The following is a 27,720-nucleotide window of genomic DNA, read 5'->3' as shown; positions in this document are numbered from 1 at the left end:
ACATTTTGGCGTCCTGCGGCTCTTTACTTCATCGATTTGTAAAGTTCATCTCCCGGGTAACAGCAGAAGTTGGCATGCAGTAAATCTCAGGTCCAAAGCTCGAAAAAGGGCAGAGGCTCACAGATTAACACTGTTTAATTAGCACTTTTTTTCTTATTTTTCCAGATTCCATGTACTGAAGTGATTCTAAAGGTTAATGAATTAAAAAGCAAATACCTTTCTACAGACTGAACACATGAAATCCCATTTATGGTAGCTGCCCTATGTCCTAAACAGACTCCTTACTGCCATCTGGTGGCGTCATTCAATAACAAGAAAAACAGCTGATGAAAAGACGTTTATTTTATTGAGACATTAAATACACTGTATTTTTTCCCCCAAACTTAGAGTGGTTGGTAATACATGGCCTTTGAATGAGATGTTTGCAAAAATAAATATCCCATTTCCCTCTATACAGGGAAGTCTGGTCAGTTTTGAAAATTTTTGAAAAGGTTGTGCAAAGGGAACACGGGAAAAAAAGCAACTTAGACAATAAATTATTTCTTACACAAATCTTTCCTACAAATAGGACAAAACGCAGAGACATACCAGATTTTTTTTTTCACATTTCTAAGACATTTACTTACATCAAAAGAAAACTAAACCACAAAAAAGATTAAACAGAAAATTCCCTAAACGATAGATTTGTTTTGTTCGCGCAGTTTCAGTTCATTAAAAGTGACTCTTTTGCATTGGAAAAAGTACAGACACGCTCGACAGTTCTGCAGCGAGATTCCACGGATCACCTTTCTTTAAAAGCTGCAGGTTTGCACAAGTATCAGGCATTTGTAAAATGCAATTTAGAGACATGATGCATTTGAGTGCATGCATTTTGTTCCGTATATGACACGCATTCAAATGCATTTCACTAGGTCCCACTTAACAGGTAAAATCCGAGTTATTAACACTCCTTGCACCCCACCCAAGCCCACCCCACCCCACAGAAGGCACATTCACCCAAAACCGGCGAGTAACTAATGGGCGGTTTTTAAATTTCTCCATTTATTTTCTGGATTACAGGCTCCCCACTGCCCACTATCGGCAGGCTCTATGACGACAGGCGGCTGAAACGGTACAAGGTACCATAGTATTGGTGCACCGTCACCCCAAGCCAGCGACCCGAGTCGCTTTGGTGGAGGTCGGCAGAGGTGCCACCAGGGACCTGACACCTACACACGGATCCGAAGCCACCGATCGGTGGCACGGGCCATCTATATCTAAAAAGGAAATAAATTAAGATGAAAATAAACAGCAGATATTGTCGATGGAGTCAAATCTACCATTTTCTAAGACTGCTGCTATCGGCTATGTTACACATTGCAGCACACAAGCCCCAAACGCCCAGCAAATCGGGCAGACGCCTACTCGACGGCCCTGCTTTCTGACGAGAGAAGCAACAACACCTACCTAATACTCCACAGAAAAACCTCGAAAAACATTTTTTTAGTTACACTTTTTTGATTCTGGAATCCTTTTCCGGCAGAAATCAGATGAATCGAAGCATTTAAAGCACATTTACAGGAGCAAAATGAACCCATTCTACTGCAGAAACCACAGTCTATATGAGGAACACATTACACATGCATAAAACGCAGGGGAAAAAAATCCCAGGCCTTTCCCCCTCCCATTAAAAGAATAGAAAAGTGCCCACACTGATTGATAGTGTGGCTGAGACCAAGACACAGCAGTATAGAGGAGGACACTGGCATTTAAGACTGAAATAGAGCACATTCAAGTGGTGAGCTGTAGCCAAGTACAGTAATAGTAGTAGTTTCATGTGGTCTGCTTTATTTAAGGCATCTAAACGGACAGACAATAGCACACGGGGAGAAATTTTACTCCACTGGCTTCAGGACGGAAACCACGTCCTTTTGGCAAATCCATCACCCCCGACTGCTGCCATTTCAGACCTGAACCAGTCCAGGCCTGACATTCCCCCCTCCAACATCGGAAGCCCAGGGGCAGACAGCCTGAGCATTGAGAGAGCTGAATGCCGAGGGGACACTACATCTGGACGGCGAGGGGGGGGGGGGGGGGTCCTGCAGACCAGTGGCCAGCTGCAGTAAATCAATAACACAGGGGTGACAGAAAATGACTGTCACATTCAGGATGGGGGTGAGCTGGGCTTCATCAGACAGGGGGTAGTAAGCCCCACAGCAGCCCCCCCCCCCCCACAGAAAACCCTCGCCACTGGCCTGACCAAATGTATCCCTATTAGTGTTACAATGAGTGAATCACAGCAGAAACACATAGGTGTTTGAGATGAACAGCGACCCGGAAGTAAAAAATTCAAAATCTGCCCGAAAAATAATGCTTGTATATGCATTTATGTGAAATGAGAAGTGAAACCCTGGAATTTGGGGGCTCAGACAGTGAGACGCGTGTGTGGGTCTCCGATTCAGGCCTCCACGGTAACCGATTCAGCCTTGCTACAGTACCTTGCAAGTTCGGCCTATCACAGATAAAATGAAGAAGCACCATCAAAAACCCTGGCCAGCTATTGGTTCCTTCTGATGTCCATCACTCTAAGCATGGCCAATGAGCGGTTTGGCAGTGGGTGAAACAAGGCAGCAGACTGTATGCATCCTCATACGTCAGAGATCTGAGTCACCTTCATTATCGCTGGCCTCAGCATCAGGGCTTCCAGATAAATACATGCGAATAACAGAACCACGTCTGGCCAGCAGAGCCCCAGGCACGGCGGCTCCGACACTCCCGGCAGCGTGACGCTCTGCACACGGCCTGTAACCGCCAACAGTAGCCTGCAGAAGCATTTCATTTTCCAGCTACAAGAGGAAAAATTTGGCCAAGAACGAGACTTCACATGGTAACCAATCCACATACTACACAAAGGGTCGATACATGAGCGGAGGTCCTTGAAATCACAGGCCGGTGGTCAGTGTCCGTGGCTAGGATGCGGCACGCGAGCGGTCGTACTCCGAGATGAGCACCTTGATGTGCGACAGCTTCCGGTGCAGGTACTCACAGCGCTTCTTCTCCTCCCGGTAGTCGGGGAACTTCTGCGGAAGCAGCACAGAGCCAGCAAAGGTCACCGGGGGAAAAACGGCAAGGGCCGCGTTTTTCGTAATTTCGTTTGTCACCTAAAACCGCATGCAGTGATATTTACGCACTGCAAGCCCTGACTCACCCTACCCACAATGCCTCACCTTCTTATACTTCCTGTACTTGTCCAGGATCTGATCCTCCATAACCTGAAAGACACAGCAGTGTGTTTAGAGGGACACCAGGTGGCAGCAGCCGAACAGCCCCCCCCCCCCCACCCCCCCACCCCCCCACCACCGCAAATGACGTACCTTATACTCCTTGGTGCCGGGCGACAGACTCTTCATCTTGGAGCCCAGCTGTATGAACATCTGCGTGATGCTGCCGATGCGCGAGTGCAGGTCCCTGTACTCCTCATACTCAGCGCAGAAATCGTCACTGTACTTCTGTCGCTGCCCCAGCTCCGTGATGGTGATGTAATTTCTGACGGGAAGGGGGAGGGGGGAGAGGGGTAGTGGCGTAAGCTACCACGCCAGATGAGTCATCTGCAAGCCTTTCTTTGGAGTTGGGAGGCAGCAGTGATTCATGAAAAGCAGCAGAACCATGCGACTCACGTAGCTAAGGGGCGTGATGGCATTTGCTCTCTATCCTGAACTCGCTTGCTGTTGGGTAAGTGCTCAGGCAGCCTGAGCCAATTCCTCAGAAAATATGTTCCAACCCAGAAATATGTGAGCCCCCACTTTGAATTCACCATGATAAATATTTAAAAAATTTATAAGCTTCCAGACCAAGATTCACAGCCTGACTATAAAAAAAATGTGTATAATTATCACCATTGGGAATTAATCCTAATGTATTTCATTCAATAGCTAAAGAAATACAATAGTAATTACACAAATTCTGCACTCATATTTTTGTTTTTTATTTTATTTTATTGAACAGATGCTTTTATCTGAAGCGACACAGAATTGAGAAAGCGAGGTCAGACAGCGCCTGTGAGGGCGAGAGTCTTTCTCAGGGGGCCCGAGGGTAAAGTGACTGCTGACTTCATTTGGCACCTTTCCGATCGCGGACAGAGTCCCAACCTGCAGAGCTACACGCTGTATGGGAAATATACACTTAGCCCTATACAATGTCACGGAAGTAGATCGTTTTGAGATACGTTCCATGTTTGTTTTTGATTCAAGCATTCACTCAGCTTTTAAAGCAAGACGGAATGTAAATACATGTAAGGGCATATGAAAGATGAATTGTAATTTCCAAATTTTAGTTTACAACAGTGATGAGACAAACTGAGTTGTTTACTTATGTGTAAACAGAACTGGGGGGGGGGGCATTATATTCAGCTGTCATTCAGTCACCATATCAGCTTTGAAATCGAGAGCTATTCAGTGACAGCGCAATGACTTTTCTGGTCTGTAGGTGGCAGTAGTGATGGGGCACATAAGAGCCCTATAGCGTCCACAGCACAGCTCTGCCAGACAGATGGATTCTCAGACACTGCAGCACATGTTTTCTTTCTCTGAACGGGTCTGTCTCAAGACATATATGCCAACCTCTTAGCTATTTCTATGGATTGACATGCAAGTATTAATATCGCCAATAGCAAAGTGAATTCTTGGGTGCAGTTCCATTTAAAAACGGAGACTGCAGCATTTTAAACAATGAGATGCCCTGATAGACGCTGACAGCACATGGGAATGTTATAGAATGTGGTCAGTCCTTCTCGGTTAGATAATGAACAGGAATTGTGCGATGTGACACACGTCTGTTTGATCAGATGGAGAAATGGGGATTTCTCTTCCCACAGCCATTTATAAAAGCAGAACTGTGTAGTATATATTCTTTGCTTGAGTTAATCAGAGACACCAGCTAGGAACTGAATAGACTGAATCTCTACACACATGCATGAACATCATTCAGGGTACAGTGAGATGCCTGTTTTGTGCAGACATTGTATGTGACAGTAACACAATGGTGACAGCAGATGCCCCCGCCCACACAACAGCCCCGCCCTCACACTGGCCCCGCCCACACACTAGCCCCGCCCACACAGCAGCCCCACTCACATCAGGTAGTCTGGGATCTCTGTGGGGGTGTCTGGGGAAGCCGGTTCGCTGGCCCCTTCATGGCCTGGAGGCAGAGACAGATAAAAAAAGGGAGTATATCTGAGCTGTCAAGGCGAATGTGACGCGCTGATAAGGGCGGGTGGGTGGACTCATCCATCACTGCAGACAGAGGCGGCCAGGAAAGGGGGGGGGTGCCTTTACGGGGTGGGGGGGAGGCTTTACAGGACGGCTGAAACACAGTCAGCACTCATTAACAGAACATCATGAAACGTGGCAGAGGATGTAGGGGTTGGAGGGCAAGTGTGTGCACACACACACACACACACACACACACCTGTACTCATATCTTTGGAGGACCATTCATTTCTAAGGGCAAAACCCTAATCCCAATTTTTTTTTTGATAGTATAAGAAAAAGATTTGTATAAAACTGAGGTTTATCCTTGTGGGGACTGAAGAAAATTACCTGTTTTTAACACATTGTAGGGAAATCTGGTGCACAAAATGAATGAAAAGAATTACAGAATTGGATGCGAAAGCACACACACACACACGCACGCACGCACGCACGCACGCACACACACACACACAGGATGCTGCATATGACTGATGTAGACCCCGGGAGGCTGGTCCCTGCGCCTTTAAATACAACTTTAAAAACCAGATTTGCGAGTTTACTGCCTGGGGGGGAGGGGAGGGGGGTCTCAGTGCTCACTGGCTTTCCATCATTATCTTCACTAACAGTTGCATCACACGCCTGCATGTCTACAGCGATGGCTGAATTGCGGGCGTGAGCCCATCCCCTCCCGGTGTTCGGCACGCCTACCATCCAGGGGCTCCAGGCCCCGCTTGAGGTCCGGGCTGGCCTCCGGCCTCTGGCTACCGTCACCCTCTTTCACACGCTCCTTCTCTTTCTCCTTGTGCTTCTTGGACTTCCTCTTCCTGTGCAGGCCGCCCACAGGCTGCATGTCGTCCGCCAATCCCGGGTCAGGCCTTGGCAGTGGCGGTAGCGGTAGCGGCTCTGTGCTGGGTAAGGCGGAGGGGGCGGAGCCACGGTGAGCCAGCGAGGCGTCGCTCTGGCTGGCAGGTCTCTGTGATGGCTGGGGAGCACGGAAGCCGGAGCTGGGAGGGACGGGGCCCCCGCGGCTGGCAGAAGAAGCCAGGGCCTCGCCTGCGGAGGTGAGCGGAGCCGGGGGCCCATGCTCAGGCCGGGCTTTCTTGTGGCCCTGGGCGTCGGGTGGGTCGGACGGCACAGAGCGTTTCTGTCGGACAAGAGAGACAGTGAGTGTCCCAGCCAGCTGCAGGTCTCGCGATTCACAGCCTCGGAAAATAAACCAGGCCGGCTTCCTACACTCCCGCTGCGAAGCCGGAAAAAAATAAAGAGCGCACATAAAGGGGCAGTTCTCTCTCCGCCCCGGGGTGTGAAACTCACCGCTGTGAGATTCCTGACAGAGCCGGGGGGCGAGGGGGCGTCCCCGGGGGCCCTGTGGAATGAAGGGCTCGGGTGCGGCGGCTTCCACTGGCTGCTGCCCTGCAGCTTTCTGAAGAACAAGGAGAGATTCAGGCCGCGCCGGCAGGGAGGGAGGGGCGATGGCCAGGGTCCGGCCGGAGCCCAGGCGTGTCAGGCAGTGGCTAGGGACCACAGACGGACTACAAGCAATTCCCCTCCCTTTTCCAAATCCACCATGGTCCTGGCTGAACATAACCGGAAAACAAGGCACGCACGCATGGCCCTAATGGTCCCAGAGAACCGTCCAGAATGTGTCTCCACCTACAGTAAACCGTTTGTTCACAGGTTGCTCCAGGTGCCAGACCAGGCCCCCATCAAGCAGGTAACAAAAAACTAGGTCACATGATCCCCTCAATGACCCTCATCCACTAGGAGGCCAATGAGCTTCCTGCAACTTCCTCGGGATGTCACAGCACCCACTAGTCAGAGTCACTCTCGATGGACAGACCCCACCTGTCTCTAAAGGAGAGGATGGAGAGGAGCTTGCAGAGGGAAACTGATTATTCAAACAAGTCACTGGCCCCGGGACATCAGAACTATCAAAAGCAAGAGCCGTCTCTAGTGACATTTCTGAGAATTAATCTTCTGGAATCGTCAACGGACTGTTTGAGGTGGTTGGGGGGGGGGGGGGGGGGATGAGGGGTTGATAGAATTTGCTTTGGTGAATAGGACACTGTCTGGTGGGAAAAAGAATTAACTGACAATTAGGAGTTCAAGATAATCAAATCACAGCACTGAACCACTGAAAGGCAGAGCTACTCCTGTAGTACACATACACACACACAGACACTTGCACGCACACACGCAGGTTGTTCATGATATCTTTGTGGGGACTCATTTCCATCATTTCATTCATTCCATGTTTCAATCCCAACATGACGACCTTAACCCCTGCCCAGCCCTAACCTTAACCATAAGTAACTAAACAAAGTACAAGACTTTTGGCATTGTTTGTTTTTGGACTGAATCCACAGATATTGGTGGGAACCTGAAAAGGTCCCCGCAACATCAAAATTACAGGTTTTATTACATTGTGGGGAACATTAGGTCCCTATAATATAACATAAATATAATCCACACACACACATTGGAGGCTTAGAAATCAGCTCCAAGGCGTCTGCCTGGACAGTAACTGGAGAAGAGTGATCACCCTAAACCCAAAACCCCTTAGTGGGGGGGGGGGGGGGGGGGGATTTTACTCTTGTAAAATGGCTCATTTTAAGCTTTGCTCTTTGGAGCTGTGATCTTTCACCAGCCCTCTGCTCTGACATGCAATTCACCAGTCTGTCTGCTGAAAACTGCAGCAGTAACTTTAATTCCAGCTGAAATGAGGCCGTCCATAGGCTAAACACATGTAATTGCCAGAAAAGTCACTCTGTGGGACGAGGGCAACTGACTAGACTTAAATGGATAAACTAAAACCTTGCATGCATCAGATAACTGGATTTTCTGGTGTAAACATGAGCCAGTTGTCAACAACTGTGTAAAACAAAAAAGGCAGACTGTGATGCTAATGCTAAAATCTAGGACATCCACAACAGAAAATTATAATGCTAACAGCAAGGAAATACACCCGAATTCTGAGTACATCCATGTAAGCAATGCTGCTAATGCTAAAAGTAAAGGATGCTGTGCAAGGGACAGCACTAATGCGAACTGAGAATACAGCCATGCAAGTAATGCTGCTAATGCTAATAGTAAGGGAGCTACAGAGGTTCTTCCACTAATGCTGAGTACAGAAAGATAAATAATACCGCTAATGCTTAGAGTAATGAAGCTACAGAGGTTATGCTGCTGACAGTGAGTACAGCCATGTCAGCAATGCCGCTAATGCTAATAAGGAGGCTACAATGGCTATGCCACTAATGCTAACTGTGAGAATAGCTATGTATGCAATGCTGCTAATGCTAATAGTAAGGAAGCTACAGAGGCTGTGGTATGAAGGTGTATGCTAAAGGTAAAGGAAGCCACATGTGTCATGGTGCTAATGTTAATTGTGAGTACAGCCATGTCACCAATGCTGCTAATGCTAATAAGGAAGCTACAGAGGCTATGCCACTAACGCTAACTGTGAGTACCTCCATGTCACCAATGCTGCTAATGCTAATAAGGAAGCTACAGAGGCTATGCCACTAATGCTAACTGTGAGTACCTCCATGTCACCAATGCTGCTAATGCTAATAAGGCAGCAACAGAGGCTATGCCACTAATGCTAACTGTGAAAATAGCTATGTATGCAATGCTGCTAATGCTAATCGTAAGGAAGCTACAGAGGCTGTGGCGCTAAAGGTAAAGGAAGCCACATGTGTGATGATGCTAATGTTAACTGTGAGTACAGCCATGACAGAGACGTTGCTACCGCTAATAGCAAGGGACTCGACCTTGCCAGCAGCCTGTGGACAAGCTGTCGCTCCTCCTCCTGGTATCCGGGCCAGTCCTTCTGGACCTGCCTGTAGAGCTCCTCCTTCAGAGTGAAGCTCTGGTCCTTGGGGTTCAGCTTGGCGACCTGCAGCAGAGTGGAGAACAGCAGCTCTCAGACCCAGCACATGGCTAACATGCTCGGTGAAAGCCCCGAGCAGAATCAGCTCTGCATCTGCACTGGCTAACTATTAAAGATTATTAAAATGCAACGGCGAGATGGGTATTAAATTCTTGTGATGAATAATTCAAACACACCAGCAGTCATTACATGAGGATAATTAGCAATGCTTTTAAATTATTCACAATTTATGATGAATTTGGAGCACAACATTTTCCTCAGAAAGGATGTCTCCACCTGACCTTATCACATCCCAGAAAGAGAGAAAATGATTAAAAATACCCACATCTATCCAAACATGTCACAGTCAACTCTCCATCCAGCTCATCTGCACAACCGTGTGCACAAATAATCCCTGCAGTCCTACCAGAAGCTTCCTCAATTCCCTCTTGGCATTTACCCAGAATTCCCCCCAAAGGAGTGATGAGATATTAATCGGTCTTGCTCATGTATACAAATTCAAACCACAGATAAATACGGGTTTATACGCAGTGCACTGACGCAAGAATGTGTTCTACTCTTCATCACTATGGAAACAGCAGGGGGTTTGGGGGGGCATCTGAAAGATACTCTGAAGTCATGTCCTGCTTAGACACCAGTATGTCACCCTGGGCCTGTGTGTTTGCCCCTCCCACCGCTCTTCTAGGCCTGCCCCTTCCCACAGACTCAGTCCACCCGGGCAGCGGGCCGTAGCCAGGCCGTACCTCCTCCAGCACGGTGCTCAGGTCGGCCTTGTCCCTGGGGGCGGCCCGGTCCCTCTCCAGCCACAGCAGCAGCTCCGGCTTGCGGTAGGGCTTAAGGGCCAGCAGGTGGATGAGGCGATCCCGAAGGGGCCGCACAGCCGTTGGGCCCCCCGGAGCTCCCACGCCGGTCCGCCTGCCGTTGGGGGAGTGCCTATGCGAGCCGTCCATCCCACTGGGAGGTGCTGGCCTCTTCTGGATCCGTACACACTTGCCTGCAAGTCAAATCAAAACAATTCTCCATCACTCTCCCTCGGGTCAAAAGGGAAATCGTTTTTCAAATGAATGTTGAATCCGATTGTTTTCCAAAACTTTTGGTCTCCTGGGGAAGTTAAAGCAAGAGGGCAAAGCAGAGTGTGGTATCTGTGGAGACCAGAGGAGGAGCTTACAAGATGCCATCAGAAAAGAACAGCACTCATCCTCAGATGTTAAACAGAGCCCTCACCCTCTTCATCACGCTATGGGGGGCTTACGCGCTTTACCCGGGTTCTACACGGCTGGAATTCCTGCACGACTACAGGACCAGGACTGGCTTTCATACAACATACCTGCTTCCACAAATCTACAACCTTTGGGTTCAAGACCTAGATCTATGACAGGACTATTACTTGTGTTATTAACCAAGATGTACCACCACCACATAGTCAAAAGGGGGCGCTGCAGTGCGGGGTGTGCCGTCTGTCCAAACAACAGCTCGTCTGTCTTTACTGACAGTTCGCTAAACACGCAGATTTGCCTTGCACTCCAACTATGTGCTTATTCTTATTAATACACAGGATGAACACTTTATTGCGTGTTATGTACACTCAGCCAGAGATTTCATTAGCCCTGACTAGAATTAGGGGCTGGAACACAGATGGATGGATGCGAGTCCAACTCATAACTCCTGCCCTTCCTGGACCATCGACGGCTGAACAGCGCTGCGATTGCAAGGCCCCTGCTTGGTGGAGAGCAGAGACACGGCAGACGGGGGGGGGGGGGGCTGTTAATCACTACGCCACATGTTTGTGTTGCGGGGACGTTTCCAAAGGGAACGCTGAAAGCTCACATTTAAATATTTATTGGAAGCGTGAAATCAAAAAGTTCAGCCTGAGACAATCCAAGGCCAGCTGTAAGGCTGGATGCAAAATTAGTTATTTTGGGTGATGGTGGGGGGGGAGGGGGGAGCTGAATGTGCATAATCTGCCAAGTGCACAAATGTTAGCGCTGTGAACTAAAAAGCTTTACATATCCAGAACTACCACTTTCAATATGGCCTCAAAAACTTCCAGACAATAATGTCAAGCCGTGAGACTAACACGTTTCGCCCCAATGAGGTACATCTAAAATTGAACAAAAACGCATTTTAATTCACACATTTTAATTGTAACACCGTTCAGGAAATTACAGTAATGCTGAATAAGTTATAACTGTTCCTTTTTTAAAGGACACTGGTGTGTTCTGTTCTCACTGTACTTGCGGTTAAATCGCGGCCAGCGCTGCTGGCTCATTATGAAAGATGGTTTCTTTGTTTACAGTCATCCAATTGCTCTTGATGTAGCAGCAAAGGGGTTTCTCCCCGTAAACCGTAACACCGGGGTCAAATGCAAGCGGCCCGTTGAGTGCAGAACCCAGCGCAGAGCGGCGCCCCACTTACAGAAAGCTGCGGAGAGCGCTCTGCGCGGCTCCCACTGTGTAAACACGCGTGAATGTCAGCTAGGGTTCACCTTCTTTTGCTTTCGCTTCATTCATGGTAAATTCTCACCCTACTAATGGGGGGGGGGGGGTCACATGTACAGGGCCTTCTCTTTGCTCACATGCTCTGGGAAGGGGGGGGGGTGCTGTATTCTCAGGACAGAGTGTGATTTCCCCCACCTGACTGAGTCACAGGTTAGTCAGAGAATCACGTTATTACGTAGCTAAATCAGGCAAAGAGATGCAGAGCATTTAACGTAAACATATGCCCACCTAGCTTAGGGCACCCTCCAGCACTGCAGACCCCAAACCAATATTACAGAATCAGGACTGGAAGACAGCTTACTGGGATGTGTGGAGCCAGGCTTGATCTCGATGGCCGACCGGCTCCAGATGTCCTTCTCCACTTGTGACATTCGCTCGCGCGTCACCTGGTACGAGTCGTCGGTGGCACACACCGTGATCTTGTCCTGGATGCTGCCCTGGCCCTCCAGCTGCTCCCGGCCCTCTCTGGGCACCGAAAACAAGGTCAGTCGGCCGCGCCAGTCTGACGCTGCTCTAAATCTCCTTCCTTTATTAAGCGGGATCTCCCCACAACTACACAGCCCTGTTTTTACAGAGGAGATTCATTTTAAGCACTGTACTGAAGCGGGGCTTCTCTTGGGATTTAAACCAACAACCTTCAGGTTATGAAATGGTGCCCTTAACCACTATATTATCAGCTAGTTTGCTGCCTCCCTCCAGTCACGAAAGGCACAGAAACCACGATTTGGTGCCCAGCAGAGTGTGCTGGCACGACCTGGATGGATCAATGATAGAACGTCCAGGAGCAACCAGAAGGGGGCCGGGACACGTCCACCAGGGAGGCAATTAATGAGTAATGACGTGTCCCGTCTGAGGTGGCGCTTTAACGAGGGCCCACGCGTTGGCTAAGCAATGGATAACCGGACCTGTGAAATATTTAACCGGCGGTATCCAGTGGCAGCCTGCCGGAAGGTTCTATCGCCTGACGTCTGGAGTACCGGCGCTCTGTTCTGTGTACACCAGCCGTAGGTCACTAGCAGATTGATTGGAGGTGCCAGAATGCCTTGGGTTCATTTCAGCACAGGATAAACATTAGGTCTGCCTGTGAGGATGGTGTTTCCCACAATAAAAGGAAGGGAATTCATCCGTCTTGATTAAATACTCACCACGCTAGCTATGTGGAGTTTATGGAAGCGTTGAGCATGCTAACACACAATGAAGGTGGGGGGGGGGGGGCTTTTTACAGCCCTCACAGCAGGTGCTGTGGTGAGCTCTGGACATTTGTGTGCGTGTGGTTGGCTCGATACCATGAGGGAAGCTTAATGCCCTCCTCACCCACATGGGGGCGCTAATCACGGCGTCACCGAGAGGGAAGAGCAAATACTGGAGCAGGGCGATGATAACAGCCATTAAAGACCCGTTACGGTACGAAGGAAGGATCACAGGCCACAGCAGTGCCACGTTTAAGCAGAGACATCCTGTACTGGTGTGTGCTGGACATACTGGGCCGGGGTTCTAGTACTGCTTACCCAGAGACATACTGATGAATGCAATCCAAGCTGGCTTGTGGTTTGTCCTTGCTGTCGCTGGACAGGTAGAAGGAGAAGAGTCTGAATCCGTCTGCAGAGTCTGCACACGGGGCCGGGATCTTGATGTACTGCAGAGTGAGGAAACAGGGACTACAGTCAGAGTTCATCCTGAGAGCCGTGGAACATGACGTGACCGCGGCATGTGACCATCACCAGCTGCCACATCTGACGACTATGATGTTCTCCATCTTAAGCCAGCCGTCACACAGACGGGCCTCTGCCCTCCAGCTCGCCCTCCTGCTCCAGGACACACACTCAAGCCTCTTTCTCATTACCAACGCTGGGTCATGTGACTAGCAAACCACTCCATGTTCATATGAGAAAGTAAAAACACCTGTTTAATTGGACCAGGGATTAAATTAACAGGAAGCGCAGCCGCACATCAGACGTAATTTAATCCTGACACCTCTCACCTGGAGAGACAGTGGGGGGTGGGGACAGGTGGGGACAGAGGCCACGCTGGGCTCCTGGCTCTGGGCCGGGGCAACGGGAACGTGACGCAGCGCGGACAGGAACACAGAGTGTCTGGATGAACGCCATGTACCCCTGGTGTCCTGTAGCAGGCATGATGTTCCCAAACGGCAACTAAGGTCACGCAGGCACACATGCACACACGAACACACGAGCACACGAGCACACGCACCCAGATGGAGATTCTTGGAGATCTTTCTGCTACAGCCAGCTGTTAAAGTGCATTTGATTGGAGGGTGTGTGCAACGGAACAGGCACGCACAGCCCCAGGAAACAGAGAGGAGACAGACCGGTCTCAGACACCAGCACGTGGTCTGAGCCCCAGGCTGACCCGGCCACTCACAGCCTTGGGCTCCGAGCCCCAAAGGGTAAATGCAAACCCACTGAGGTCTGTCAGCCAGCCAGCCAGAGCCTCACTCACGGTCATTCACCGCCACGCACGAGCATATGCGACAGCCCAGGCAGAAGGCATCATGAAGAACGATCAAATCCTACACCATCACAGCCCCTGGTGACATGGGGTGCTGGCATCTCCTCTCCACAGCCTGTCAGTGAACCCTGAGACATGGCTGCAGAGTGTGTCAAAGTCACCAGGCCGAAAGATGCAGACGGGTCCGGGTCCGACATGCGTCCACACGGCCATCACAGCAGTCACCGTTCTCCATTGCTCTTTGGCTCATTTTTGGGAAGGGAAACTTCACACTGATAGTGATAAACACTCTCGAGGGAAGTGTCAGGTTCCTTGTGCGGCATCTTGGACTTCGTGTGTGTCCCCAGCGGCCTCGCCAGCACGGAGCTGCGGCGGACCAAAGACCATGGACTGGAGCAGACCGGATTGGGCCAGACAATGTGGTCACCGGTAACTGCAACATTACCCGGCCTGCTGTGGGCTGCTTCTGGGAAAGTCTCCCCAGCAGAGGACAGATGGGAAAGCAGACAGACACACATAAACACAACCCACACAGCACACACACACATTATAGACACATAGCACCAGGCTAACAGACCCTCCACATTACAAACATTGGCCGTCAGAGCCAAGACAGTTTCCCCCACAGGCAGATTCCCTTCCAGCTGATCACTCTGCAGAGGCCAGAAGGTCGTTTGCTTTACGCATATCCACACAAGCAGGCCCTTGCTTGCGTAACCAGCAGAGACGGCGCCCCTCCTGGCCAACCCTCAAACCTCTTGCTGGCTGTACACCCAAGCTGAGTCCCTGGTTTCTCCGTCACTTACAGAGCAGCCCAACAGATGCTGAGAGACTCAACGGCTTATCAGGCTTACAGCTGGATGCTGCGATCGGCAGGGTCCATCCACACAGTATTAACCTTGAAGACAGCAGCTATCGAGACAGAGCCAGAGACTAAGGGGACAGGCCATCCTCGGGGACAAAGACAAACAGCAGGGATGGCCTGTCCTTGGGGACAGAGAATGCAGGTACAGCTCACCTTCGGGGACAGAGACAGAGACTGAGAGAACAGCCCTTCTTCAGGGGCATAGATTAAGACCACGGAGACGGCCTGTCCTTTGGGACATAGATGGCCCATCCTCAGGGTCACAGACCATGGGGACGGCCCATCCTCAGGGACAAAAACAGTGGGGAGGGCTCATCCTTGAGGACAGAGAGAGAGAGAGAGAGAGAGAGAGAGACTTGTCCTTGGATAGAGTGACAGAGAACACAGGGATGGCCCACATCCCATCCTCAGGCCTGAGAGTCTCCTTACCTCTGTACAGTAGCTTTATCATCACACCATTCACACAGAGGTATTAAGGGAGAAGCCAGGTCCGCAGTGCAACATACAGACAGATAGGGAGTCTATTGCGGTTGTGTGAGGTAATATCAATATCGCATGTTATGCACATGCAATTGTCACATCGCAAGAACTGCAGTAGCTCGGCTGAGATCAGGCTTTTTCATACCTTCATACTGTCCGGACATTATACATACAGTAAGTCCCCCGGTTATAAATGTCTGACTTACAGACAACTCGTACTTAGGGACCGACTGGCATGGAGCCTATTATACTAAAAATGTGAGTCAAATGCGATGGAAAACACTATAGTTTCAGTAGTTTGTCAGCTCAAGGAAAGAGAATGCCGTCTACCGTTTTAAGGTGGATCATGGTGTTGTTAGCACTGTTCTGACATGCCTACAAATTCGACAAAGATTAGGAACACATCTCGTTCATAACCCAGGGACTGCCTGTGTATGGTATTTTCAAAAACAACATTATTTTGCAATATAGTTCCAATATTTTTGAATCTTATGATAAAATAAGTGCACCATGATAAGATTTGCCAAACAGAGACCATAAATAAGTTTCCCTAAAACAAAATTTAGCAACCTTTGCAATTTTACTGATTGAAAAGGAACAATATTACCTACTGTATGTTAAAGGGTCTACAGTTTACCCCCCTGCTTTTGCAAGAGCTCTGCATGCACTCTCCAAGACAGTCATAAGCATTCTCATCCTTGCTGTGACTCACTCATAGATATTGAGGCACGTTTGTGAGAAATTTAACAAAAATGTGTGAGAAAGACAATAGTGAACAAGAACTGGTCATGAAAAAGTATTCGTCTTTCGCCGTACGGAAATATTTTGCACTCCACAGAGATTGTACTGAGCAAAAACAACTTATGAGACAGACTCTATTGGTAGATAACTTAAGTTATTGTCTACCAATAAGTTCCGTTTCGCTTTAGTTTATTTTGGGTACATTTTCAGCTCCTTTTTTGCTTTATAAATATAAGGTGATGTCACTCCTCACAGTACTGGACAGATGGGGGGGGGGGGGGCAGTAACCTTCTCACCTATGCCCTTTGACCTTGTTTTGACCCCGGTTCATAGAAGTGAGGAGGAACAAACAGCTTCTCAGCTGCCCTCGGGAAAGGAATGCTGGACAGTACCGAGAATCAGCAATTCACCCGCCCTATGTCACGGCCAACCCTACGAAAGCCCTTTCCAGCTCTATCCGACCCTTTCCAGCTCTATTCAGCCTTTTCCAGCTTTTTCTATGCCATTTAGAGATCTATCCAGCTGTTTTCAGCTTTTTCCAGCACCATTTGACCTTCTCCAGATCTATGGATCTATCCAGATCATTTAGAGCTCTATCCAGCCCTTTCCAGCCCTATCTGGCCCTTTCCGGTGACCTCACTAAGGCCCCCCATTAAGTGTTTATGGTAGATCTATGCTTTTGGGTTGAGTTCCTTCATTCTTATCAAAATGCAAAAGGTTGTAGAACACTGTCACTACAGGCAACAAAGTATTCAGGAGAAAAACAGCCTGCCCATCACTGAATATCTCCCTGCTACCTTCAAATACCATAGACCTTCATAGGCAAGTAAAACTATAAAAACAGACATATGTGGGCAGACAGTAGCATGTGAAATAAACGTAAATATCAATTAAGTGCAGCTCTTTCGGGCCTCCTAAGGGAATCAAGTAACAGATTAACAAGCTTGGAAGAAGCTGGAGAATTTGTTTGCTTTGGTGGCTGGTCCACCAGATAAGAGAGCTTCATTACATGAAACATGAGCAGAGATTGCTAATAAACTGAAAGGACAGGCAACCACGGGGGGCATCATACTGACGGTTTCCAGGAACAGCAAGATGAGGGTCCCATCTGCCTCTGAGCCTCTTTACGGGAGGGTGAGTGATGCAAAGGACCAGCTAAAAGTTATCAATAGAGGCAGAGACATTGCCCCTGCAGCAGTGCTGGCCCTGCCCCCAATAGACAGCACCCCCCCCCCCCCCCCCAAGAAACAACAGAAACATGTCGCACGTCAAACTGAGCAGGAACAATGAAATATTTATGTTCTCCTTTCACTGGGGTTGGCTTTTCGTCACCTTTCTGTGCAGGGGGGCCCTAATTCTGTGAGGGGGGAGGGGGGTGCTGTGCATGTGTAGGAGCAACAGGCCCCTGGACAGAGTCCCCACGTCCACAATTAGCCCCCCCACACACGCACACACTTCACCTTCTCGTTATAATCTGCGTCAGCCAGCCCCACCCACTGTGGCTCCGCCCACTGGAGCTCCAGCCGCCCCCCTCACTTCTTCCTACATCTTCATCAGCACACTTCACTTAACTCAGTGGCGCCTCCCTGTGGCTGGCTGCCATCCCTGCAGATGTGGGGAGCCCGTTTTAGCCGGTGTTCCACTGACGTGAGGGAGAAGACAAAGCTGTTGAAAGACCCGGGGTCACTGACCAAACACGGGAGGGGGAGGGAGGCCAAGAGAAGGGGGGGCATACTAGGGGACCAGCTAGTTATACGATTCGGTTTGGCCAATCACTGGCCTGAACCAGTGAACCAGTGGTGAACCAGTGGTGGCCAGGTAAACACACACTCTCACTAGACTGCACGGTCATTTGGTAAAAGGGTCAATGCTCACTATCCAAAGTCCCCCATCCCCTTAAAGTCACGCCTCCCATTATGCCAGAGTAGGGGGCTCACGTCAGCGCATGGGCCAGTCTACACAAAAAGTCAGGGTCACATGACCCCATGTGGCAGTTAGGATGGAGCAGCGGGGGAGGGGTGATTAACGTTATCCCCCTGAAGACAAAACAATGTTTCTTTCCTATCCTATGGATGAGTTCTCCTCACAGATTGTACAATACTGGAATGAAGAAAATGAACAAGTTTACAAAATACACAGTGTATCAGCCACTGCCTGCAGAAGTGTGGTAGGGTGCGCGCACACGCACACACACACGCGCACACACAAACAAAAATGCATTCACACACAGACCTGCAGACACATTCGCCAAACCCGCACAAACAGACAGACGCAGATACACAGACAGACACACACACATGCAGACACAGACAGACACACACACACAAGCGCAGACACGCGGATTGGAATGGCTTGGTTCAGGGGGGGCCCCACTCACTCACTCACTCACACACACACACACACACACACACACACACACACACACACACACACACACACACACACACACACACACACACACACACACACACACACACACACACACACACACACACACACACACACACACACGCCTCTCCCCTGTCACTGACCCATATTACTGGAGCTCACTCCAAGCCACCCCAGCAAAACTCAAAAGCTGGCAGAAAACGACAGCAGATAGTTGTGCCATTTAATTTCTCCAAACTAAAGTGGCAAGTGTCACCCCCACAGCAGGCATGTTTACGGTGCACTCATCCACAGAAAAGCCACCGCTGCTGCTTATTCGTCCGCTCCGGCCCCGCCGTGTTGACACAAGTAAAAATAGACTGACCACACAAACATCCTGTCACCTTTTTCACATCTGCCTGCCAGAAGAGCCCCCCCTCCACCCCTGCACGGTAAAAGAACTCGTTGTTTTTTTCTGCCAGGAGTGGTGCATGCTGGGTAAGTGCATGGTGGAGGGGTGTCGGTCCAGCAACCGGACTGGGGCAGCAGTGGAGATGGACTTCCTGAGTGAGTGCCAAAGTGTACCGGGGGGGGGGGGGGGTTTCCCACCGAGAACCCCAGCAGGGCTCAGTCGCCCAGCATCCCCGGCCGCCGCTGTACTGTACCTCTCCCCGACGGCGGGATCTTGCTGATAAAGGGACGGCGACGATCGCTTGGAAGTCCACCAAGTGGAGCTGCAGCAAAGCAACGGCTGCCGTAACCCTGCGATCTGCTCCACGGCCACCGTGGACTCTGCCGAATGCCAAGAGCCCGGGGGCACATCTGCCAGTCCCCTCCCCCGCCACCAATGAGGCAAGGACAAACAGAGGCTTTACTGATTGGCCGAGACTGGTGTTCCCTTCCCTCACATCACAGAGCCGAGTAAGAGGATAACATTCACCAATGGGTGTAAATAAAGGGACTGGGGCGTATGGCCGGCGTGCCCCTATGAGGGAGCACCGGTGACGAGGGAGCTGGAAAGAGCTCACGCCAAACAGTGTCTCTCGTGGGGGGGGCTCCCAGGCTTCCAGTGGGCCACAGGTGGCAAAACAGGGTGAAATCTGGGGGAATGACAGCAGCCCCCAGAGGGAGGGGGAGGGGGACGGGGACGGGGGGGGGGGGGGGGGCACATGGTGCAGGTGGCCACAGGGACGCCTCCTTCGCTCACCCCGCCTCCCCAGCTCCACATACGGCGGCACTTGAGGGCATTTATGTAATATCTTTATGTAAGCAGGTCAGGTCCCACTCGAACCATCAAACTGCTCACATCCTCAAAGGGGGAGGGGCCTAATTGTGGTGGGGGGGGGGGGGGGGTCACTACAGGTGTTTTCCAGGGCTCACACACTAACCACAGTGAGGCCCAAACCATGCAGGAGCGTAAAAAAGGGGGGCAAAATATACAGCAGAGCTCTCGCTACGGAGGTATTGCTGACAGAAGCAGGAGCACTGACAGCCAAGGGGAAATGCAGACCCCTCCTCCCCCACCCAACCATGACGTGCCTGACGTGTCCCACTGAACCCTTAAAAACCTTTTGGAAATAAATGCTTAAATACAAGTTAGCCATTAGCACTGGGCCAGGCTGGGGGAACGTTTAGTCTTCTGATGACCAGCCAGAACCTGATCAGCCCCACACAGACACAGACACACGAATACCAACAACGTGGTACACGCCCCTCCTCCCAGCCGACAGGCAGCCGGGGGCCCCGGCAGAGCGCGACCCAGGGTCCCCCCCCCGCATTCCCTGGGTACAAGCTGCAGCCCAGAGCAGGCTGACACTGGCCGGAACCGGCCAATCTCGCACTGAAATGCTCGGCATGGGTGCGGGGGCCACATCAGAATGCACAGAGGAGACAGCCTGCAAGGCTGCAGGTTGCAGGAAGGGGAAAATCCCAGCAGGCAGTGCGTCAGTGCATCAGGGACGCGCCGAGGCAGACAGCGGCATAACGGCAACAGTGTTAACTCTCAGCATTCAGGTGAAAATTAACACAGAGTTGGGGGGTGGGGGTTCTGATTAGCAAACCGCAACATCTGCTGGCCAGAGGAACATTCTGTGAAATCGAGTGGACAAAAAAAAAAAAAGGATTTCTAAAAGTAGCATTCTGGAAAAGCAACAGCGGCTGATTAAAGACTGGCAAACAGGTAATGAGTTATCACTTAGGAAGATTAAAAGAGACAGCACTAAGGTAGGAGAATAAGCTAGTAGGTCACATGACCACTGGTGGGTCACATGACTGGTGTGTCCGGCAGCTCGGACCACCCTCATCTGCTTGCTGACCTTGTGCCCTAGTTATCGGCCTCCTAAATGACACTGTCACACTCCTCTCCAGAATCGCTACCCACTTATATAATGAGCCCTCTGGTGTTTCTCGGCTGTTTAGGACAGGAATGGCTGTTGTGTTTGGGAGGAGGGTCAAACCCACACCTCTGCCCCGCCCCGAATGGGCCGTTTAAGGGGTGTTGGTGCAGATCTCAGGACAGGTGTGTCTGACAGGCAGTATTACCGCCACCACCCCCAACACCACAACCATTAGCAGCTCTGATTCATGCAAACCGAGTTGGCTGGTCCAAGCAGAGGAAATGTAGGGACCTGCGTCAAAAAAATGGACAAGCCCAACCTTAGCCCCAGCTGCCAGGCTCTGGAGGACCGCCAGAAAAAGTGCCTCTGAGGGCCCTCTGGAAGCCCCTCGGGGGCCCAGCAGCAGGCTGGGGGGACGCCGGCATGAGGAAACGGCTCACATTGGAAGCTTACACTCCATCACCAAAAATAGAGGAAGCCTTTGTATTATTCATCACAGAGCTGCTCAGAAGGAGGAGGACCTCGTCAGCCATGGGGACCTCGCCTCTCCTCCCGCCTGGAGAGCTCCCCGCTGTCACTGACTACACCCCCCACCCCTACACTTACTCACTAGGGAGATCGCCATTGAGGAGGGGGAGCTCACGAAATGCATCACTGGGGAAACGGCTGGCCAGGTTAACCACGGACTGGGCTGATTCATGGCTTTTGCTGCTAATTCTTGCCTGAGCCACGGTTTTCATACCATGTATGAAATGTGCCTCAAAACGACAGCCTCTGGGAAAGCCTGTTCCCTGGACAGTCACCATGCGTTTCCTCATAAACTCGTCTGTTTAGGATCAGCACGGCACGCCTGCACATACACCCATACGCACACATACACTCCTGTCGTCTCCACAGTGACCCAGTCATCTGGCTGGCAGGATGAAGGGAGCAGGGTGTCGATTCCAAGGTCTCTGGACCTCTAGCAAACATGGGGGTGGGGGTCTGTGCACTGAGTCAAGCCACTTTCACCCACGCAGTTAGGTCTGGGGGGGGAGGATTACCAGTATGTGAAAAGAACACAGGCAGCCACACAAAGGTTGCAGTGCACAGCCACTGTTGGCGAATCGGGATTCTACACAGTTCACATACACACACAAACAGATACGCACACAATAATTTAATCTGATTTAGATTCATCCGGCAGTTTCACCAGAGTTAATAAACCGATGGCCTGATGCAGGATTCCAGCGTGTGCAGTTTATGCACGGCATTGACGTTATGATGATTTATATGCTATGGTTTAATTTTATGGGAGTTACTAAAAGAAAAAAAAAAAAACACAAGGCTGCTCACTCATAAAACACATTGGTAGCCTACATATTAAGCAGCAGAACAGCTCAATCATACATAATGACAACAGCTCTCACAACATCACTGAATGCTTCTTCAAAACAATGAAAAAAGCTAATTGTAAAAAGGAAAAAAAAAAAACAAATGAGGAGATGGACACTGACAAGAATCCAACATGCTTCATGAGCTTCAAACTTAATCCTGGATCTCTCTCAACAGCAGGAACCAGCAGCAACCACAAAGCGCCATAACGAGCCCGTCTCAGCACCGTCAGTCTGGACTGGGAGGTTCACGATCCCAGGAATCGGCAAAGATGGGAGATCAGCTTCCTGGCAGTTAAAGCAGGAATGGCGAAGGCATGCCGTCAACGGGCCTTACTTACCCCTTGGTTCCCGGTGAAGCAGATAGTGGGCTGATTCGGTGAGGACCCCTGCAGGAACGAAAAGGAGAGACACTGTCACCGATGGTGACGCCAGCCATGACAGTGACAGGGGAGCACTCCAGTCCGGTGGGACCGTCACACCTCTGACACACGTGCCCAATGCTGATAGGGCGCTGCTGGAGAAAGTGTCACACTGTACTATAAAACAATGTCATTATGGCTGGGTGCAACTTTTACCAAAAAAAAAAAAAACGGTAGAGGTCACAACTGTCAGCAAATACGGTGCACTACCACGGAATTTCTGCATTGCTAAGCAATTAACTGTGTGGCATTTAGCCCAAAATCCAGCAAGTAAAACACAAAATGCACTGAGCTATGGATATTTCCTATAAGAACACCATTTACATTATCATTGATGTAAACTTTAAATTCACTGAAGCCTTATTTGCTGAAACGAATAACCAAGGTCAGCTCTCATAGGTCACACCACACCATGTGACTTCCAGTGAGTTTTTTACTAAGGGTGTACAATTCCAGGTCTGCATAGCAAAAAGCTCCCACATTAACCTAAACTGCACCATGCTACACTAATGGGTCCTGTCCAGGTAATTCTCCTCAAACAGGCTGAAATCATCACACCAAACCACACACCTCCACTGGCCCTTGGTTACATGTGGTTGTTTGTCCAGGCCACACGTGCAAACCATGTCCGATCCACCTGCCTCTCGAATTCACGTCATCTTCTCCGGCTTGGCCATTTATGAGGAACACAGCCAGTAGGTTTATGTCTTTATTGCACTTTATTGCCTCGATCGCTTTATTGCCAGTTGTTTCATTAAAGAAACAGAGAGAAGAAATCATTAAAGTCGGGAGTGTAGTACAAGCCTTCGCGCTGCCGGATGCGGCCTGCCTTTTGGTGACATGTGCCAGAAACCTCAGACATGATTTTTCTCTGAGTAAACAAGATCAGTTCATCACAAAATGAAGGTGGCATTAGAGCCCCGGGGGCCAGCTTAGACTGAGGTCAGGGCCTGACCAAAGCGCACCACTGACTGCCAGCGGGAAATGGAGAGCAGTCACTTCGGAAGCCCTGTCGTGCCCCGGGATGCCGACGCCAATCTGAAATCACACAGGAGCGTCGCCCTTTACTCGCCAGCAATCAGGCATGTGGAGCGACTTCTTCACAGAAGTGAGGGATGTGTGGATGCTCGTATGGGCTGCTTATTACCCAGGGGAAGCATACAGGGCCCTTATTGGCACCTCACCTGGCTGCGCTCTGCAAATACATCATCTTGCTTGGTAAAAAAAACACCCCAAATCAGAGCTAAAGGCCCATTTTCACATGCAGGAATCCAGAGCCCCGGAGTGCCACGTGGGGGATGGGCCTGGCCCGTCTGCACGAGGTCCCTTTTCTTTGAGTGGAAAATTGGATTCGAAAGTGCTGCAACAAGGTGTTTGAAATCTGGTAAATGTAGCAGCAACCTAACCCTAATACCGGTCCATGTAATTCTCCAGCACTATAAATATCGTCAGTGAAGTCCAAACAACAACAGCATCTTAAACAACACCACGAGATTTTTATACAGTTTACACAACTGGATTTGCTGCTTAGTGGAATTATTATTCTAATTATTTTTAATTGCAGTTTTTATTGGTACTTTCCATGAATACTATTTTGCTGGTATACAACACAACTGTATTCTTTGATGGGTTCATGATTTGGTTCATATCATTTCACAATTATGGCTTTTTTCAATTTTTTCCCCAAAAAATATCCATTTGAAAATTACCTTAAATCACTGTAAAGCACTTTGCAACAAGCTTGTTTGCAAAGTTCGCATTATCTAACAAACTGGATAAATATAAACGACATTCACAAAACCATTCTGAACTCCGAATTAAGATTGCTTTTGTAACCTTTTACTGTAGGATTTAAGATCTTCAGAGAAACATAATACCTGCAGGTGGAAGCGTGTCAACAGAAATTATCTCATGAGATTAGGGAAGTGAACGGCCTTGTTCCTATTGGTAAGCAGCTGGCAGTCGAGCCAATAAGACCCCTCCTCTTCCACTAACTGGACCAATAGGAGTTGAGATGGGGCGGGCGCCCCTCCCTCAACGCGTTTAAAGGGCAGCGTAATGCAGAAAGAAGCATGGTAACAAAAACTACACCGCAGACAGCCAATCGTACAGCGGGGGTGACTGACCTGGCTCCCCGGCCAGCTGCCTTCAGGAGGTCCCAACACTCCAGTAAATTGATTGTGGCGGAATTTAAATTATGACTGCTTCTCCAGCAGTACGTAGCGTGTGTTCACCTCCACACTACAAAGCCACCAAACGACAGCTCTGTAAAGGGGACCCGATGGCTCGCCGTGGCACATCGCGTTTCATTTCTTGGCAAACAGATGTGCTCCTTTTATAACACAAAGGAAACACGATCTTCTGTTAACACAAATCAGTATTATATGAATGAAAAACACAATGGCATGAAATATCCCCAACAGAACGTATTCGGACATTTTAAACGTATAACTCTTGCTTCTAATCACTTAGCATAAGTAACTAATAGTCTTAAAATATTCAGAAATTAATTTATGCACATATGACACGCTCACTCTAAAAACATGTATGCCTAAGTATCACGGCACTCGGACCATATGCGAGCAACGAATGTGTAAAATAAAACTGCAAGCACCGAAAAATGTGTTTAGGGACTTTCATGTCTGTTCTACAATCCCAATGCAAAAAGCAATTCGCATCGATCGTTCTGAGTAACCAGTAACTGGCAAAAAACCTGTTTTCCCCAAACGGCCAGCGCTGAAAGCGTATGGTGCCTTTAGTAACTTCGCCATGCAGACGTACCTCTCGGCACAGCGCTCAATAAGGACTCTTACAGGCACGAAGCAAAAGTTGAGAGCTCTGCCTCTTCTCTTCGAAACTTAAGATATTTTTATAAACACAGATGTGTATTAGTATGTACTTGAGTGTGTGCGTCTATACACACACACACATACACTATGTCTATTCACCTCCTTCGGATTTAAACGTCAAAAATAAAATCCCGCAGGAGAATGTAAAACTTCATCCGCTAAAATGCAAAATGCATCGCCGAAGCTTTATGAGAAGTAATGACATTTTATACTTATCGCGGTTACTTATATCTGGGGGAAAAAAACAGTGCAAAACATTTACTGGGTTGCAGTTTGGCCATATTTCAGCCAACGTTGTACCTGCTGGACAGCCAGCTGGTGAAAATCCAGTCTGCCCCGAGTAAAGTGACAGCACAAATAAGTCATAATGCTACTTATTTCTATATTCATTCCCACAGAAAGAACCACTGAAATCGAGTCCAACTTGTTAATACAACTACAACGCACGAAGAAAAGACACATTAAAGAACTATTGTAAAAGTGTGAGGTAAAACTGACAATTATGCGTTACCTTGTGGTTCTGGTAGGCTTCCAATGCTCGAATGGCAGTGTCGGTGAGCTTGACATGATAAAGTGTTTTATTGTGAGTGTTTTTGCTAATTTTTCCGCAGGAAAGACCATAACGATGCTCCTGCTTCAGCGCTGCCATGTCTAGAAGTGAAATAAATCGGAGACATTCCCATTGAAACGTCACGAGGGCGGAGCTTCCAGCGCGTTCCTTCAAGCGCGTTACCGAAACGCCCGAGGGAGGGCGTGCACGTACGCGCACACGCCGTGAGCACGTAAGACAATAAAACGCACGTGCCCATCTTTAACCTTTTGTGTATGGTATAACTTTGAATGAGTATGTACAGGGTTAGTGTTTTTCCTTTACATGTAAAGGAAACGTAACGAACCTCCTGGTACACTGTATTGCACTATGCACACATAATTTATATATATATATATATATATATATATATATATATATATATATATATATATATATATATATATATCCTCCTGAGACCAAAGGAAAAAAGTGTCATTCAATTTTAGGTTATTTGTCTTTTTATTTTTAATTTCACAGCATGTCCTCTTTAGTGTACAATGTTTCCTTACATCAGTGAAACGTTAGATGCAAAAACAAAATGCCCACTACAATGGACATATATGAATTAATATCAGCAAAAGAAAGAAACAGTCTTTATTCATTTCAATGTGTTTAAATAAATGTCTTTACCACTCGCCATATATATGTGGACTGTGTGTGTGTGTGTGTGTGTGTATATATATTTTTTGCTTGTACTGTATATATTCCTCGTATCTAAAAGTGAAAACATACTTGGCAACAAATACATGATTCTGATTTTGATTCTGATTCGTAACTCAGTATTTTACCGGAAATATTAATATCCACAAAAGAAAGAAACCAGTTTTTAATTATTTCAATGTTTTTTGTTTTTAATAAATGTCTTATGAGGAGTATGCTTTACAAGAATGTAAACATCTTGTGAATCTTTATTCAGAAACGTAATACTGCTTTTACAGTTGAACCGGTTACAGGCCAATAAACAATACATTTTAATGTAAGGCCTAATTAAATCATAAAACAATGCAGTCATCTGAAATTAATATAATAACCTCACATTGTTATGGTATCATACAGGAAAAAAGCGCAGAAGCAATTCAGGCAGCAAATCAATAAAAGTAAATCAAAGGATTATAGTGCTCGTAAATTGGTGCCACTGCGTGTCAACTCATTGTTAAAAGACAACTGCATGCGTTATGTAATTAATTACATTTCATTAACTTCGACTATATAATGACTGACATAAGGAAAATCTGATGTCTCAGATATATCTAGTTACAAGCTGCAGACGGCAAAAAGAAAATAAAAAAAGGTGTTTGGAATAAATAAGAATTAATATAGTTTTAGTTATCCACGTCAGCATAAGGCCTAAGTATGTGTACTGTTAATATCAGTACTTATATTTTAGATAGTAATAAAGGTATTTTACTTTTCCCAGTAAACTAATTATCAGTTATTCTCATTAAGTGCCTGTCACCATGTCCTCACAGACTCTGAAATATTTAATAATTGTTTAATCCAGCTAAACACGTATGTTGCACAGTATAAATGGCTATGCTTTGACACTGAAAGACTTAATATTTGAAATATATACTGAAATGTCACATGTCTCTTATTTTACTTGCATTC

General features: G+C 48.5%; 1 protein-coding gene across 1 annotated transcript; it reads right to left on the bottom strand.

The window, feature by feature from the left end:
* Positions 1-971: 971 nt before the first annotated feature.
* LOC111845739 (RNA polymerase II elongation factor ELL2-like) lies at positions 972-26,188 on the bottom strand. Its single transcript, XM_023815367.2, has 12 exons — positions 26,032-26,188; positions 22,591-22,638; positions 13,127-13,254; positions 11,920-12,083; positions 9,864-10,114; positions 9,002-9,126; positions 6,543-6,651; positions 5,937-6,372; positions 5,112-5,175; positions 3,354-3,525; positions 3,207-3,251; positions 972-3,059 (listed from the first exon to the last, which is right to left on the bottom strand). Exons 1-12 carry the CDS (start codon positions 26,167-26,169, stop codon positions 2,949-2,951), a joined length of 1,791 nt encoding a protein of 596 aa, XP_023671135.1. The 5' UTR covers positions 26,170-26,188; the 3' UTR covers positions 972-2,948.
* Between the last annotated feature and the right edge of the window lie 1,532 nt (positions 26,189-27,720).

This window comes from Paramormyrops kingsleyae, chromosome 13, assembly GCF_048594095.1.
Source record: "Paramormyrops kingsleyae isolate MSU_618 chromosome 13, PKINGS_0.4, whole genome shotgun sequence".
In the NCBI taxonomy this organism is placed as follows: Eukaryota; Metazoa; Chordata; class Actinopteri; order Osteoglossiformes; family Mormyridae; genus Paramormyrops; species Paramormyrops kingsleyae.
Note: the sequence above shows the minus strand (reverse complement) of the source record. Positions and strands in the feature narration are given on the sequence as shown.